Source organism: Sciurus carolinensis, chromosome 9 (genome assembly GCF_902686445.1).
Source record: "Sciurus carolinensis chromosome 9, mSciCar1.2, whole genome shotgun sequence".
Taxonomy (NCBI): domain Eukaryota; kingdom Metazoa; phylum Chordata; class Mammalia; order Rodentia; family Sciuridae; genus Sciurus; species Sciurus carolinensis.
This window is the reverse complement of record NC_062221.1, coordinates 114,341,573-114,359,290: the sequence shown is the minus strand read 5'-3', so window position 1 is coordinate 114,359,290 and position 17,718 is coordinate 114,341,573. Positions and strand designations below refer to the sequence as shown.

Here is a 17,718-nt window from a genome sequence, read left to right as displayed (position 1 = left end):
CGAACATTCAGAACTCTCCACATATTCTTCCCTCTGCCTTTATGCTCACCCACTCTCTTATTCTTCTCATCTAATAACTATTACTCCTTTTGCTTAAATAACAATTCTGTATGGAAGTACAGCTGGATGTCCATCCTGTACAGCAGGGTTTCTCAGTCTCAGTATTGTTGAGATTTTTGTTCAGACAATTCTGTGGTGTGGAAGATTGTCCTGTGGACCCCAGTATCTACCCAATAGGTGCCAGTAATACTGCTCCCTCCTCTCAAAGTATGACAACCAAAAACGTCTACTGCCTAGTCAAATGTCTACTCAATGACAAAATCAAGTAGAAATCACTGCTATAGAGAAAATTAAACTTTCCTTTTAAGTATAATTTACCACATCTTAACTTTATTAATATTATTACTATCAGATTTGTTTGAAGTCCACATTCCCTGCTAGACTGGAAGAATCTCATAAGCCAGAATGCTATCTCCTATCTACTAATTCTTCAATGTCTAGCATAAAATAGGAACATAATAACTTAATGGAACAAATGAATTAATAAGTTAATGGATTAATAAGTGAATGGATATAGAGAATAAGAAGGTACAACAAAATTTTCATGTTACTGGTAACAGTCCTTGCTCAATTACCTAGTAAAACACAATAGGGCTACTGTCATTCTCCCTAATACTTATTAAATTTAGAAATCACAAAAGGGAAATATTAATCACAAAGGAGTACTACAATTTGAAGATATGCATACCCATTCATGTGACCAACAATTTTAATTAAAGCATTTAACTATGTGCCAGGCATCAGGTAGGCACAGGGAATGTGGGTATAACAAGAGTCAGTCTCCTCTTCAAGAAGCTTACAGTCAATGTGGAGAAAGTCACTAACCAAATAATCACAGATGTAAATTGAGATAATATTTTGACAATACATTCTAGGAACAAAATCAGGGTAGAGTGGTATGGACAATTTAGTGCGTGACATACAGGGTAAAGTATCATTTACAAACTGAAGGATACATTAGTGGTTTCACCAGATGGCAGAGCTAAGAGGCCAGGGAATGAGCATGAGCTGGACCTAGAATGAATGATGGGGCTAGACTACAGTGTCAGAGTAGAGACGTGGCAAGAGATGACACAGGTAGGGCAAAACTGTTGACAGCCTTTATGTCACGTAAAGTGTTGAGAGCAATAGGAAGTAAGCTAGGTTTAAATACAATGGTAACATGGTAAATTTTAAAAAGGTTTTCTGAGGGTAAGGTGTAGCTCAGATGTAGTATGCAAGCTTAGCAAGCACAAGATCCTGGGCTCGATCTTCAACACAAGGTGAAAACATACCATTCTGGTTACATTGTGTGGAATGAATTAGAGAGAAGAGTAAAATTTGAGGTCAGAGAAGGTACTGGTGGATATTAGAGCAATATGTGAGAGAGATGATTGCACTTCTGGATAACAGAGCTCTAAAAGTAGAAAAAAGTAGCTAAATTCAAGGCATATTTTGGACACAAAGGGTTGAAGTCTACACATTCAGATGATTCTAAATTTTGGGCATAAATAACTATGATGCCATAGCTAACGTTTACTATTAAAAAATACCCAGAGGTGGTGTTATGGTTTAGAGATATGAGTGGTCCTCCCAAAAGCTCCTGTGTAAGACAATACAAGAAAGTTTAAAGGTGAAACAATTAGGTTACTAGAGTTTTAACCCAATCATTGCACTAATCCCCTGATAGGGATGAACTGGGTGATAATTGTAGGCAGGTAGGGGATGTGGCTGGAGGAGCGGGGTCCATGGGGTTTGCCTTTGGGGTTTATATTTTGTTGTCCTGATCATCATGTCTGAAGCCACCTCCCTCCACAACACTCTGCTGCCATGTTTGTTGAACCCTGAGGAATGGAGTCAACTGTCTATGGACTAAGATCCTCTGAAATCATAAGCAATAAATAAACTTTTCTCCTTTAAATCTGTTCTCCTCAGGTCTTTTGGTCACAGTTGTGAAAAGCTGAAAACAGGTGGGAATGCAGAAAATGTGTTTAACAAAGGAGAAACTCTGAAGAAATTAAATGACCTCATATATAGCTAGTACCTGACTTTGTACTGACTGCAATATACTCTCTCTATGCCCCTACACAATGCATAAGGTAAAGAAAATCTTAGGCAACTACTAGTTTAGCAGTGCATCTGCTTCTAGAAGGTTTTCATTTAAGTGGCTTAAGCCAACTGCGTTAGGGCTTAACAGAGAGAAACATTCTGTTAATAAAGTTTTGTTCTTAGGTTTTCCAATCTTTTTCTTCTCACCATAAAGAGACAATGACACTGGTTGATAGGGGCATGAGAGTTTAATTCTATGAAGGCAAAGAAATCCATCTCATTTCACACAGGTCTAAACCTTCAGTCATGTAAAATAAAGTCTTTAGGAGGAAGAGTGATTGTGTTTGATTAACACAGTTAAATCCACCTTGTATCACCAAGGCTCAAGGTTTTTTTCCATATACAGGATTGAGTCCAAAATCCTTATGAGTAATATCAAATGATTTTGCCTAAATGTCACATAGAACTATTTTTTCTACAGTTTTCCCTGTGTGTATACTTCCCAGGGAACTGAGTGCTGCTAAAGTCACAGTATATATAAACCTGCACAGATTCAGCACTCACTGAGGCTGCAATCAGAAATCCAAACTGCATCTCCAGTTTACTGAACCTGTGCCATCTTCTGTACTGTGCTAGGTTTTTTTACCTACTTCATTCATTTTAAGGAACTCCCATGAAAATCAGATAAATATACTCTATTATAATACAAGGTGCTAAATGAAATAATAACTATACATAAGGGGATATGAAAGAATTAGAAACCCAATATATACACTTGTAATGGTGTGGCAGGCTAACAAAGACTTTCCAGAGGAAATGCCAGCTGAGAGGAGTCTTGAAGAATTTGTAGAGAGAATTATTTGAGGATAAGAAAGGAGAAAACTCCAGGCAGAAAGAATAGAATAAGCAAAACCAGATAAGGGCAGATAAGAGATTTAAAAAATCCCTGCTATTGAGGAGCTCCTTCAGTGGTAAGAAAGCCAAAATATAAAATACAATAAAGGGTGCTGTAATAAATTTGGTAGTAGGAATGGATTTGGGTGACCAATAGGCATTCATAAAGACTATGGGATATGAGGATGATCTTAAAGAATGGGCATAAATCCATGAATATTCATAATAAAAGGAGATTTGTAAGATGAAGCATACTATATAAACAATGACACGTTAATAAGAAAACATGTTGATGAAAAACATGTAAGAGAAAAGGTAAGTAATCTGGTTTAGATGAAGCATGAGGTACTCATAGGGAAATATTCTTGGAAGAATAACGGAATTCAGATGATCATCAAGGTCCTCACTTTAAAAAAATAGGTTTTTGTCATCATTTGTCAAATCAAAAGAGTAAAAATATGTTTACTGGAACAAATACAAAGAGGACAATTAAAAGCTCTTTTCACTACCCAGAGACGAGTGGGGTACTATATTTTTAGGTCCTGTTTCCAGACAGTACCTATCTACCCATATTTTTTTAATGAAAAAGAACTGTTTTATATACATTGTTTTTAACTTAAATAACAAGCATCTTCATATCAATATAATTTTTTTGGTTATGTTTTCTTATTCTGTATGAACATTTCTTACAACTAAAACGTCAACATAACGTTTAGGTAACTTCCTTTCCATGGTTAACAGGAGAAGGACAAAAAAGGTTGGCTTTTCCTATATAAATACACACAATTGTTTTTATTTATCCTGGAATTATATAAAAACTTCACCCCTACAGGCCTGAATAAATGGTAGGAACTTAATAAACAGAGACCATGCTGTTTTCTGCATCTACTTTATGGTCTCAATGGCACTTTATATACTAACTGGACTCAGTTTAATGTCTTATTGAAGCTACAAATCGGAAGATAGGTGGTGACTACTTTTGCAACACTTGTTTTTCTTAATTCCTGAAACTTTCCTTGATTCCCTACCTGCTACAAACTTCTAAATGAGCTCATTTCACCATGAGTGACCAACTCTTTATGGAGGCATATAACATGCCAGAACCTGAAGTATCTCTCATACCATTTGTTCTATGAATGGCTCCCTGAGACTTTCAAATAAGTGGCATTCACATAAGAGATCTTCCAGACAAGCTCTACAGGTTGCATAATAGCAGAGTTATTAACCTGTGTTGCTGTTACAAAAGGCAGGGCCTTCTGAGGGCACTCTCAGCTAGCTCCTTGGAGTACCTTCATATCAAAGACCAAAGGGGATTGGGGAGATTATTACTTATGTGTACTAACTTGTTGTGGTCTTCAGCATTTTACCAATGGCACAACTCAACCATCAATTAGCTTTCTGTTAAAGCAAGAATAAGCTCTTGATTAACTATAAGAAAAAAGTAACATCTCAGATAGCTTTTAAAAGTATTTCTTGACTTTCTAAAGGGTTGTTACAATCACATTGTAGGATATTTCAAGAAGATTATTTGGCAGCTATGTAGCCCATCCATTCTTGAAATATATTTAAAATCAATGATTCCCTAAAAGTAGTCAGTAGAGAGACATGCTAGGCTGGCTGCATAGAATCACAGGTAGAACTTTTAGGACTTCACATTCCTGGGTACCACTCTAAATACAATCTCTGGGGTATAAAGAATACAGGCTTAAGAACAGGAGTTATACTTAAAATTACTTCAGAAGAGAGAGCTATATCGTCACCACACACTTCAACCAGTCTCTTAAATCACTTTGGCTATCCTCTGAGATCATGCATTCTCCTACAAATGAGGATCATACCTAGGACAACATTATTGGACTCCACAGGGAAGGAACTCAGTTTAGAAAGGAATTCTGGGCATCTATCACAGATTGGTTGTTTTGCCAGACACTGGAGATACACATAAGAACACCACCTATCCCAGCTTCCAAGAAAACTGACATGCTCAGAATATTTTCTTTCTACCTGGCTTACTCTAAGGAACTAACTATACTTGTCTAGAAATAAGCTTATTTTTCAATTTGGAGGCAGTGTTTGTAGAGAAGTCCCAGAGCCAATTTTGCCTCCCACCTCTAAATAAATTCGTAAAACTTTATGGAATTCATTTCATGCCAATCTTAACTATTTTTACCTTATTTTTCATATCACCTTCTTTCTTTTCTTTTTTATAATCTCAGTATGCTATACATATTGTAAGCACTCCAAATACTTTTGGTTAAGATAGGAACAACACAAGCAAAATAATAACTCCCAAAATGTTATTCTGTCCTTCAGAATAATCTCTCTTGTATATAATTATACCTAGAGTCATGCTGCTTTACCAGAGATACACTTCAGAATTATCTGAAGATCTTTTAATAAATACAGATTCCAGATCCTCCCTCCAGAGATTGTGATTCATTCCATAGGTCTTAGGTAGAGTGTGTGCTGAATATACTCAAGAGAAAAACCCAATTGGTAATTTTTAAATGTACACCCATGGTAAAGAACTGTTGGCTAGGAAAAAAAAAAAAAGTATAGCATGTTTTTGGAAATTTTATTTCAGTTTCTGTAAATGATGAATGGTACTGGAGAATTAATGCTAATGGACTCCTTGGCCACATTAGAGAACAAATACTGATGTGATTAATATATATTTTAATATACTTATTTGGAATGTGATTCAATAGAAAATTGATTTTTTGGGGAGATAAGGAAAATTTTATGAACAAGATTTCCTTGTATTACTTGTATTACTAGTCACTCACAGTGCACACCTAAGAGATGTAAATACAGGTTCTCTGTGAGATCCTGAAATGTATACAACCAGATTAAACAAATTATTTTGAAAACTATGAAGAGAAATAGGAAAAAGATGGCATGAGCACTAAAGTAAAATTTCTTTACAAAGGATAAGTGGTTCTCAATGAAATACTATGCTTATTCAATTGTATATGTTAAACCCCACTGCAACAGAGGATGACAATTAATATGATATCAAAGATAATATAGTAATAGAAATAACTTTTCTAAACAGCAATCTCACTTTCTACATTTACAAACTTGGCACATTCTATTTCTATACAAAATGCATATTTCATACAGAAGCCACAATGCTCCATACTGCCACTGTCTTCTAAACCCTTGGTCTGCTGGATAACTACTGTAGCAATTTTATGTGAATTGACCATTTTTATTGGTATTTTAGTTATTTTAGTTCCTCTCAGAAATATAAGATGCCTTTAATCAAAAGCTGAGTTTAGCAGTAAAAAGAGACATGAAAATATATGTCAAAAACTAGTACTGAATAAAAAAAAAAAAACAGTATGTAAAGTATACGGTGGGAAGTGCTAATCATGAAAAAAAGGTGTGGGGCATATGGATATGGCTTTTTATATCAAAAGAGAAAATAAAATGACAAATGTAAAAGGTGGGACAAGGCAGGTCCTTATGTGGGGAATATATATTAGTTTGACTCAGTAGAAATAAAATGTTAACTCTATGAAAGACATGCAAGATGCAGAGAAGGAGGCTATATAGAATTTAACATTTTGGTATCACAAAATAGAGGTCAATGATAATAGAAATAAAATGTGTTAACTCTAAATACAGAGAGAATAACAAGAAATAGACAAAATTAAAAGGAGAAGGATGTGCAGAATTTAACATTTTGCTTTCACAAAATATAGGTGAACCAGAATAAAGGAGATCAATGAATAGTGCATTTTCTATGCCTGAGGGTTTAGGTACTACTACCACACAGTTTAATTATGCAGTCTCTTCCTCCCACTAACAGCAAGCTAAGAAAAATGACATGTGAATAGAGTACTTCCCTTAAGGGAAGAACAACAAAGAAACTCCATCTTGGGCAAGTTCTAGACAATGGTTTGTGAAGGATATGAACAAAGACCAATATGATATCACAAAGGGATGGAATTGGGTTAAAAATAAAAGGAACTGATTTGAACCAAAAAACCTTTTTGTTCATGAGCTGAAATTGATAAAAACATGAACTGAAATAGATTTCTATGAATACATGAGTTTGTCAGGATGAATCCAAATACTATGTGTAACCATAAAACTCTAATAAAATAAAAAAACAAACATCTTGATGTCTACTGAATCTACATTGTTGGGGACCCATGGAGATTTGACTGCTGTGTGTGACAGCTGTGGATGTCTGGGAAGAAAGCACAACAAGTCTACCTAACAGTAGAGTCCACCAGTGGTGAAGTTCAAGTGCACTATGTGATGTTTAAGAATCCAAATGTGGATATCTTTGGGTATCATTAGCTGGGTCTTTTTTAAAATTCTGAACTATTTGCCTAAATTCAAAATCAGTGACTAAACTATTCAATTTATAATTAAAAAGTCAAGAATGTGGACAGATTTCTGCATGCCTAAATTCATCACAATAACATATTGTGGAACTGAAAGTTTCTCACTGAAGAAATAATTCTACCTAACATTCTAAATGATAATTCTGAAACCCACCTACATAATGCTGCATGTAAATCTGTCTATAAAAAAAAAAAGAAATTATAAAAAACAAAACAAAACCCTGAAATGCTTCTTTAAAAATAAAATACTCAGATCTTGCAACAACAACAAAGGTTATTTTAAAAAGGTCCACTCACTGGGCACAGTGGTGCACGCCTGTAATCCCAGTAGCTTGGGAGGCTGAGGCAGGCAGATCGAGAGTCCAAAGCTAGCCTCAGCAAGGCGAGGTGCTAAGCAATTCAGTGAGACCATATTTCTAAATAAAATACAAAGTAGGGTTGGAGATGTGGCTCAGTGGTTGAGTGCCCCTGAGTTCAATCCCCAATATCTCCGACCCCAAGGGAAAAAAAAAAAAAGGTCCATTCAATGTGATAGGAAAAAAAATAAGAGATGAATTTGAGGAAATTGTCTAGGTTTAATTTATACCTTCTCATTTCCCCAGTGACTACAGAAAAATAGCACTTCTTTATAGCAGGAAATAATACTTACTGAAAATATATTTAAAACTATGTGACGATGAATTTGACTTTTTTAAAAGGGATCTAAAGATTTCCAACTTTGCTGCAACATATTTTCTTTATTTTTGTTGTTTCTTTTCAGTATTTTCTTGATTTCATCAATAAAACAAACTTTGAGAATAGTTGTGCTTTCTTTTTGGTAATGGGGATTGAACCCAGGGGTGCTCTAACACTGAATGACATCCCCCAACCCTTTCTATTTTTTGTTTTGAGACAGGGTCTAAGTTGCCCTGCTGTTCCCAAAATCGCAATCCTTCTGCCTCAGCCTCCCAAGTATAAGCATGCACCACTATGCCTATCAAGCATGTCACTTTTTAGTATTTATATTCTTATACATTTATCTCTGTTTTAAAGGTCTAAATTGTTTTTTTATATTTGGGATATATTAAACAGTTTATTTTGGCTAACTTTGTTTTTAATCTTAAGAAATTTTTTTAAAAGATAAAATTTTTAAAAAATAAAAAATAATGGTACTATTTCAATACTACATAAAATATATGTGGATGTACAGTAGCATCATTTCTCTAAGACCTGAAATTACTAGAGCTCATTCTTCTGATAGATTTAGTAAACTGGCTGCATTGTTTGTTGATTTCACAGCTTTTCCTGCTTCTTGTCAAGAGAAGAGCTCACTCAAAGTAGGCAGGGTAGTTAAGAGAGAAAGTCAGCAGAATCATCACAATTATCTTGAAAAAAGGTCTACAAGCCAACAGTAGTGTCTGGTCATGGGTAACTAAGCCATTCCCTGTCATTACTGCTGACTGCTGGAATTTCAGATAATTGTGGCTTCTTTATACTCGATAGTTAAAAGTTTTAGGATTTTTTAATTTGATAAGCATATTTTATTTTTATAACATAATAATAACAAATATAAATTTGCTGATAATAAAATGCAACTTAATAAAAATGAACAAACCTGTTGTCACAGAAGACTCAGACTCCCTCAGTTTCTGAGATGCTAAAAGCTTTTCTTGCAAAGCTTTCTGGGCAAGTTGTGCATCCCACTCCTCGAGTTCTTTTTCAAATCGCTGGTTGTCTTCTTCAACAAAATCTCTCAAATCTGGTGGTAATGTTTCTATTCCAACAAGTGCCTGCCCAGTTTCTTTATTAAACTCCTCTGCAAATCATATTTCAAAAACTAGTATAAAATTAAGAATTAAAAGAAAAATGCAAAGCTCCAAATAAGGTTATAAACTATGTATTATTTGAAATGGAACACATAATATGTATTACTATAGTACAGCATATTATCTAATTTTTTAAAACAACTCCAAATTCTTTTCAGAAGAAACAATGATACAAATATTTAAAAGTCATTTTGGTAATTGTCATTTTTTTTTGCACTCTGAAGAGTAAAAATGAGACAAGATATGAACCTGAGGATTTTGCTACTCCAACACTGATGTAGTACTACTTTTGTTATTTCAGAAAATACCAGATGTTTGATTACTTGTGAAGTAAAACTTTTCACAAACTCAGAATTTTATTAAGCTCAAAATACAACTAAAATCATTTTTCATCTGAAGCAATATTGTATAGTTATTAAAATGCAAGATTATAAAAACTAAACAATATAACAAGATGTTTTAAAACATTATACAAATACTATTTAAAAGACTCACTTGACCTCTACTATGCACACACACAACACGAATTTCACATTTGCAGCTACTGCTTAGCTAGTTTTGCCGAATACTTAAAGAAAAGAGGAAAGTTGATTTTATTGGTTTCAACAAACCTGTATTAAATGTTTCCTATATGTAGAGCCCACATTAGATTAGGAACAAAAAGATTAAGGTATAGTAGTAAGACGTGGACTCCAGCTTTGAGCAGATCAGCGTGAAGACAGTTATAATACACAACAATAAATAGCCAATGGAAGCATGCTAGGATAGTGCAAAGAGAGGTACTTCCTTTCAGGTTAAGAAAAACTGCAGAAGAGATGATACCTGAATTGAATCTTCACAGATGAGTAGGAATTAAGCAAAAGAAAAATGAACAACATTATGACAAAAAAATAAATAAATAAACAACATAGAGATATAAATGTGTGAAGTGATTTGATATAAGCTGAATACAGCAAGTAGCTCAAATATCAGTTAAGTATATGAAGTTCAAAATGAATGAAGGTGATAAGTAAAGCTGGAAAGACTGTCAGAGGTCAGAAAATAGGCCTCATGTTAGGCTGAGTAGTTTAAATGTGTCAGTATGTGAGTGCAATCATAAAAGGTTTTTAGAAAGGAAAAAAAAAGGTCAGATTTACATTTCATAGTTAACCCTGAGTATAAAATGTATGTCAGTTCTCAGTTCTGGACAATGACTTTTCAATTCCAGCTTTCTCACTTGCAATTACCCTAATCACAGCACATCACCCTCTGAGTGAATTAATAATTACACCACAGAACAGAGTTGCACTGAAGTGTCACTTATTTAAAACTATATATTTCTCATATGTCATAATCTTACCTTGAATTAAGAATTGTGCCTTATCATTTATATACATTAAACAGTATGCACTGGCATTTCTATAACCACCAAAAGAGTCCCTCACTAGTTCTTCCCATGAGGATTTTGTCACAGCAATATCATTGTACTTCATCCATCTGCTTTCACGATGATCAAAAATGTATGCCCAGTAGTGCCCAGCATTAGCTTGGCCTTCATGAACTAAAACAGCATGTAAGCGATAAGGAACCTAAATAAAGAAAAGAAAAGAAAAAAAAAGTTAAACTGCAACTATGAAGACTACTAAGACTATATTCCATGAAACCCAAAAGCTACCTATTTGACAGGAACCATGGAAATAGATTTTTCTAACACAATAAAAGTTGTTAGGATTAAAAGTTCAAATAAAAAAATTAAATCATAAACTCATAAAAAGTAAATAAGCTAAAGATATGTATAAATGTGTATAATAAGAGAATGATTATCTGAAACTTTCAGAATACATTTGTTGTGTATATATTTGTTGATCTATTTATTTCTTTTGAATAAAAAACCAAGGGTGAACAATTTTATATATAACATATGATTTTTCCAAAACTTCACAACTGGTGGTAGCAAAATGAATTATATAATGTACACTGGAATTTAAAATGCATTTGAGCTTTGGGTTTTCTCCCCACATCCTATATCCTTAAACAATCGTACATTTCTTCCTGTAGAACTTTTCCAAAAAACTGAGACCTTTTGAAACTTTTTGATAAATTATATTGTAAAACTATAAAACACGTAAGCAGTAAGTTCAGAATAATAAAACTGAATACAGAAAATTTGTTATACAACTTGTCATAAAATTTTTCCCATTTACTTGTTCTTCCAAACTGTATATCACTTACCTGTTTTGTTATTTCGCAATAAAATTTATCCAAATTTTATAACAAACCATGTAACAAAGAATTGGGTTAAGACAAATAATATAAACATAAATTGAAATACATGTAAATAATTTTGATAATGATTACTAGCTCAAATTTTCACTTACTTGTATCATGGATTTGTCAGAGTACATCAGTTCAATTGTTCTATGGATTCTGGATATGCTTTCCTGCAAATCTAATGATATAAGGTGACATTTAATGATTAACATCAAGTGTGTTTCTACTGAAAATTATAAGACCAGGATTAAAGTTAACCTACAGAGAAAAGAAAAAATTCTGAAACATTTCTTAAAATATTACTATTTGGAGTCTTTGTAAAATAAGATACAGTTATCTTAAACAAAAGATATGTCACAAATGCACAGGGAAAATCAAAGCAAATGTGTCATCTAGAAAATTGGCAAAGCCAACACAACTGAACTTTATCTGTAAAGCAAGTTTTCAATGAAAATTAAAGCTAATTTCCCTTACATACTAAATCAGAATAACTTAAGAATGAAAGAAAACAACTTTACCACATTTCATGCATATATACATAAGTGAATAAAAATTCACTAAAATCACCAATGAATTTAATGATTGGACTCTCTTATAGTAGAAAATAATCCTATAAAAGTACTCTGAGATAGGGTTTTTACAACAATGTTTTCCATAATAATTTTAAAAACTCAAGCTAATCTAAATATTTGTGTTTAGGGAAATGGGTAAACTACAGTATAATCACAACATACTGGGAATGTATTCAAAAGAATAATGAAGAAACTGAGAAAGACCACAAGAAAATATTAGTAACTTTAGAGCACAGAAAGACCTGTCTCAGCCTGATAGAAAACCAGAGGATAAGAACCTCCCTGCAAGTACAATCAAAACTTTAAAAAACATATATTTTCGAAACAAAAATCAATACAAAGAAGGGCAAATGATAAATTGGGATTCTCTACAGCATACCTATAGGCAAAAGTTAATATCTATAATACATTAAATTTTCTATAAAGTAGTAAGAAAAAGGCAAATGGCTCAAAATAAGAAATAGGCAAATGGGGCTGGGGACATATAGTTCAGTGGTAGAGTGCTTGCCTCTCATGTGTGAGGCCTTGGAACCCATCCAAAGAACTACAAAAATAAAAATAAAAAAGGAAATGACCTAAGAAATTCATAGCAAAACAAAGAAATTCATAGAAAAATATGAATATTCAGCTTTGTTCATAATTAAGGAAATGCACTTGAAGACACTGATATACCAGTCCCAGACCACCATAGATTAAAAGTCCCCAGAGTTTGGAAGGGCACTGGGAGATAGGATTTCTCACACACAGCTGATTCAGTGTTTTAAAGAGACAATCCTGAATCACTAGTATTTAAAATATACATACTTTGGACTAGAAATGGCACATTTAAGAACATATCCTACTTACAGAAGTATATAAATATATGTGTAGAAGGCCAGCAAAATGTCATTATTAAAATTAAATAAATTATATTATACCAATATGTTAGGGTACTATAAAATAGTTTTTAAAATAATGCTAACAACTACTATTAATAGAGATGACAGGAAATGAACTTCTTCTGAAGAACCACAATATTATACATCCAAAACCTCATAATACGAATGTCTTTCATGCTCCTCAAATTTACAAAAGCTTTCTTTCTCCTCCAAGTGCACCTGCTTGCCTACCACTTTGCCTTTATTCAAAGTATAATGTTCAGTATTTAGCCCTTTATGAACCACAGGAACCCTTCCTGATTAATTTCTCACCTCTGTCACTGACCCACATTGTGTCAGTATTCTTTAGCAAGTTCAAATATTTAAAAATTCCCTTATATAGAAACACCAGGGAAAATCTTTACAACACTAATACTAATTGTTACTCCCATAATTTACTCTCTATTAAACTGGATCACTTATTCACATATTGTCCACAGAGCTGGTTATATAATATCCAACAGTCAATGTGTTCAATATAATTCAACCTATAGTATTAAACAGTAGTTTAATACTATTTCCTTTTTTAGAGATATATTAATTAGCATGAAATTTGGAGGTAACAAAAGAATATATGTTTTAACATATAAGGAAAATACATAATAACAAAATCCCCCATGAAATATAAACAATATCATTTCATTAAAAATAAAAAGTATATGTAAAAAATAGGAAGGAGATAAGTTCACAATAAAGATGAATCTCTTTAAAGAAAAGATAGATTGTAAACTAACACACACAAACACACACACACTGTCCTTATTTTTCCCATTTTGCTGCATACCAGTTAAAACTGTTATATACCAGTACTGGGTTCACAGATCACATCTGAAAATCTCTGATATACAGCAGATTCAAAATGAAAATTCACATTTAAGTCTTATAATCCTAAAGAAAATTTCTTTATCACTTGAACTTGTTCATTATGCAAACATCAGGTGAAATACAAATTCTGATATTGTATGACATTTCACCAATAGAGTAGCTGTGAATACCAGTTTGATATAAATTTAGAACACTAAACTAGAAAATCACACCATCTGCTAAGTCATTAATCAGTTAAGTTATCTGGAGAAACTCTTAGTCCCTGTGAATTTGATATTAAGAGCTTTAAAATGGGGAGGCAAACTAAGTAGTCTGACATAAAACCTCTTCTGGAAAAAAAAATGACTATAATATTTAAACATGAAATTCACATGTGATTTCCCTTCTCAATTTAATATTTTACACATCCATTTGAGGTGACATTAGCTACACTACAAGAAGCTTCATACCTCTTGTGTCATTTTCTATTTCTGTCCTCCAGCGATGTAAACAGCTTTCCAGCACAGAAAGTTCTTCTTCTGTTATGTGCCTTGGTGCTGGATGCATAGGCAAATCTGGAGGTATCCGAGACTGAGTGAACGGTTTGTGTATTACTGACCTCGATGAAACGGCAGAAACTGATGGAGGGGATGTGCTGGGCAGTTCTGAAGAAGGAGCTCCCTGTAGATCTGTTGTGCTGTATTTTTAAAGCATAAGATATTTCTTATTAAATTTTCAAACTGAAGCACTAGAGAAATACCCAGCACTGAGTGAGCCTATAATTTTCAAAAGGAGAAGTTCATAGAAAAGAAATGCATGAACTGACTTAATATTCTGGTGAGATTTGTAATGCATGAGGACTCAATTATTATAAGGATAAAATTCGAGTAAAAATGGCTTACATTTAAGAAAAAACAAAACAAAGCTAATGCATGCTGAAATTATAAAGATCTTCTCTAAGCTTTACCAGCTTATATTACACTAATAAATTCTAATTTAAAGCACTATTTGCATGGATAATTAACAGTTGAAACTTGCATAACTCAAACCAAAACAATCTACAATATATTTTTGAAAAAAAAATAATGAAGTTATTAAATTTGTAACCATAAACTCTACTGAAATATTGAAATAAGAATGTTCAAAGAAGATATACAATCTTCTAAGTAAGTCAGAGCACACATTTTCTAAAACCTTCCTTACATCAGTTGCATGTAATACAGGCAAACAGCTGCCTGTTTCACAAAGGAAACTTCACCTTGGTGATGTCTGTGATGGTGTGGAACCACTAGGTGGGGAACTAGCATCGATGTCATCAACAGGAGAAGTGCAGACAGGTTTACTTGAGGCAAATTCCAATGCATACTGCAGAACATCCACCAAAGGGAATCGCTTGGGACCTGAACCATAGCTTAAATATCTGTTAACCATAAAATATATGGACACTTTTATTTTTATATACAGCACATTTGGATTTTTAAAAGTAATTTTTACAAAATATGAAAAACATTTCAATAACTCTTAACTAGGAAATTAATTTGCTTCCAGATGAAGAAAGTAAAACTGATTAGGCAGTCAATAAAAAAATAAAATCAGATGTTCTTCAAAGGAAGAAACAAAAGCTGATTAAGACAGAGGAAACAAAAGCTGATTGAGACTGAAGGTGTATATATACGCTCATAACTTTTAAACACCAGTCTAAATTGTACCTCAACAGGAACATCTCCAAAGACTATTTTAATCTCTTAATATGGTAACCGATATTTAGTCCGCACCTCGTTGCCTCCTTCATGAACTTTCTATGAGGCCCTGACAGTTATCTGAGTTTGTATCCCGTGTTGAGAAAAACTCAGGTGCCATTCATGTTAATAGAAAGCTCGAGAGTACTGTTTAGTTTCATGCTCAATACTAGATTAATTCAACTTCATTTCTATTTTCAGCACCACAGGCATCACCTGTTGACAATTAGATATTTAATATCAAATGCTATAACAGTGTTCTATAGCTGACTATAGATTATTTCTAGTTTCTAAGAAAATTCAAAACTAAACCTTTCAAGCAATATATCAATCCAGAATGATTACTCCTCCATTTACAATAAAAAAACTTAGACAGTCACCAAGTATGTAATTTCCCATAGTTAAAATTTCATATAAGTTAAAGTACCTTTCTAGTCTTTGTTGTAATACTGTGAGGTAATCTTTAAGTCTTTTGATCTCTTCCCTCTTAATTCTTGTTATTTCTCTGTTTCTGTGCATATATCTATCAGGGAAAAAAACTGACAATCATTAGTTTCAAATATCTTGGAAGCAAAAACAATGCTAAGACTAAACATCACAAAAAAAGAATCAATTACTTTGAATTTTACCATAAAATACCAAATAACACAACAAAAGTACTTTCTAAAATTCTAACAATTTTAAGATTACAAAAATAACTTCATTTTTTAATTTCCTTATAAAATTATTCCCAATATCTATACTTTTCTAACACGAGCTCCATTTTCCTTAATAAATGGTATTAGACATATCATGCGAGTGATTAATTTTAAGAATATCAAGCAAATTTTTCCTCTAAAAACAATAAATTCTTCATTTGCTTACTAAAACTATTAAGAAACTAAGTCATGCTGTATACTAAACCATACCTGTCCAGATATAAAACCTGAGGAAATTCTAATTTGTTGTGAATTTTTTCTGGTCTTCCCAATGCTTGATTAAATTCAAATCTTGACAATTCAAATGTTAACACAGGTGGTAGTTCAGTAAACCAATGCTGAAAGACAACAAAACAAACAAAAAACCTTCATATCACCACTAAAATTTGAGACACAATAAATTGACACTTTTTCATACACATCATCAGACCTCTGACATCACAACTGAGTACAAAATATAGTTTAAACCCAACTTCTTCCAAAGTTTTCCCCACCTTTTAAAAATTTCAAGAGTGGGTATAACCCACAATCAGGAAAGAGAAAAATCTTCTAACAACCATCTTCCTTCCAAGACAATTCTTTACATTTTAACCCAAAGGAAAAAACAGAGATAAAAATCAAAGCTTACTACCAAGTCTTCTATCTTTAACAGCACACTGAATGGCACTATACTTTATTCAACCACACTGTCAATTGGTAGCTGTTCAAGGAAGCATGAAATTCAACCAAATTTCATAAGAAAGTTGTTTTATATAATGGCTTCAAGATTACATAAACATATTATTTACTTAAAGAGAAAAGAAAATTTTAAAACTTGCATATCAACAAATTCAGAAATAAAACATCATGTAACAAATATTTTGAAGCACTTATTATGTCTTGCAATATACTACTGTAAACAGAAATTGCTGCATATATGTTACCATGTATAATGATTTCAAGTGCCACAAAATGCCACCACACATCTTTTAATAAACAAAAAAAAATTAACTTAAATTTGAACATGTAAAAATCAGGGAATGATGCACATCTGGCAAACAAACTGAGCAGGATCTTAAAAGTTACGTTTTTAAATAAACCTAATAAAATAAATGGTTATTAAATATTATTTCTCCCTCCAAAACAGCTAATGATTAGCTGAACTGAGATTTCCTGAACTGTATATATGTTATTTTTACCCAAAGTTAAGATTTAAGAAATTTGTTTATAAGGATATTACCTATAATGGGATAGATAAATATTGTGAAAGACCTAATATTAAACACATCCAAGTTTAAAATTTGATAAGAAAGTTTATTTACTTATTGATCTCACAATACTGGTGAGAATTTTTTAGTTACTTCATATTCATACTTATAAGTACTGTAAAATTTTAAAACATTACCTCATAAATCTCATAAATAAAAACTTCTGACCTCTTATGATAATTAATTCTCCGCATTCAATTTTGTGATATTCAAACAAGTATATTTTAAGAACAGCTACTTTCACATTTTATTACTTTAAGTGTCATCATTAAAATTAAATAGTTACACATTTTAATTCATTTGAATCGACAATGGCTAAGAAAAATGAAATGATCCACATTGTGGC

The 17,718-nt window shown here is 32.7% G+C and overlaps 1 protein-coding gene across 4 annotated transcripts in view; it reads right to left on the bottom strand.

Moving 5' to 3' along the window:
- Usp25 (ubiquitin specific peptidase 25) overlaps positions 1-17,718 on the bottom strand; it is a 95,019-nt gene that overhangs the window by 33,706 nt on the left and 43,595 nt on the right. For all 4 annotated transcript variants that reach the window (XM_047563603.1, XM_047563604.1, XM_047563606.1 and 1 more), the window contains 7 exons: positions 16,336-16,463; positions 15,855-15,950; positions 14,947-15,108; positions 14,159-14,385; positions 11,503-11,573; positions 10,485-10,713; positions 8,935-9,135 (listed from right to left, as the gene is read on the bottom strand). In XM_047563603.1, coding sequence (XP_047419559.1) covers positions 8,935-9,135; positions 10,485-10,713; positions 11,503-11,573; positions 14,159-14,385; positions 14,947-15,108; positions 15,855-15,950; positions 16,336-16,463 — 1,114 coding nt within the window. The remainder of the gene's footprint in view (positions 1-8,934; positions 9,136-10,484; positions 10,714-11,502; positions 11,574-14,158; positions 14,386-14,946; positions 15,109-15,854; positions 15,951-16,335; positions 16,464-17,718) is intronic.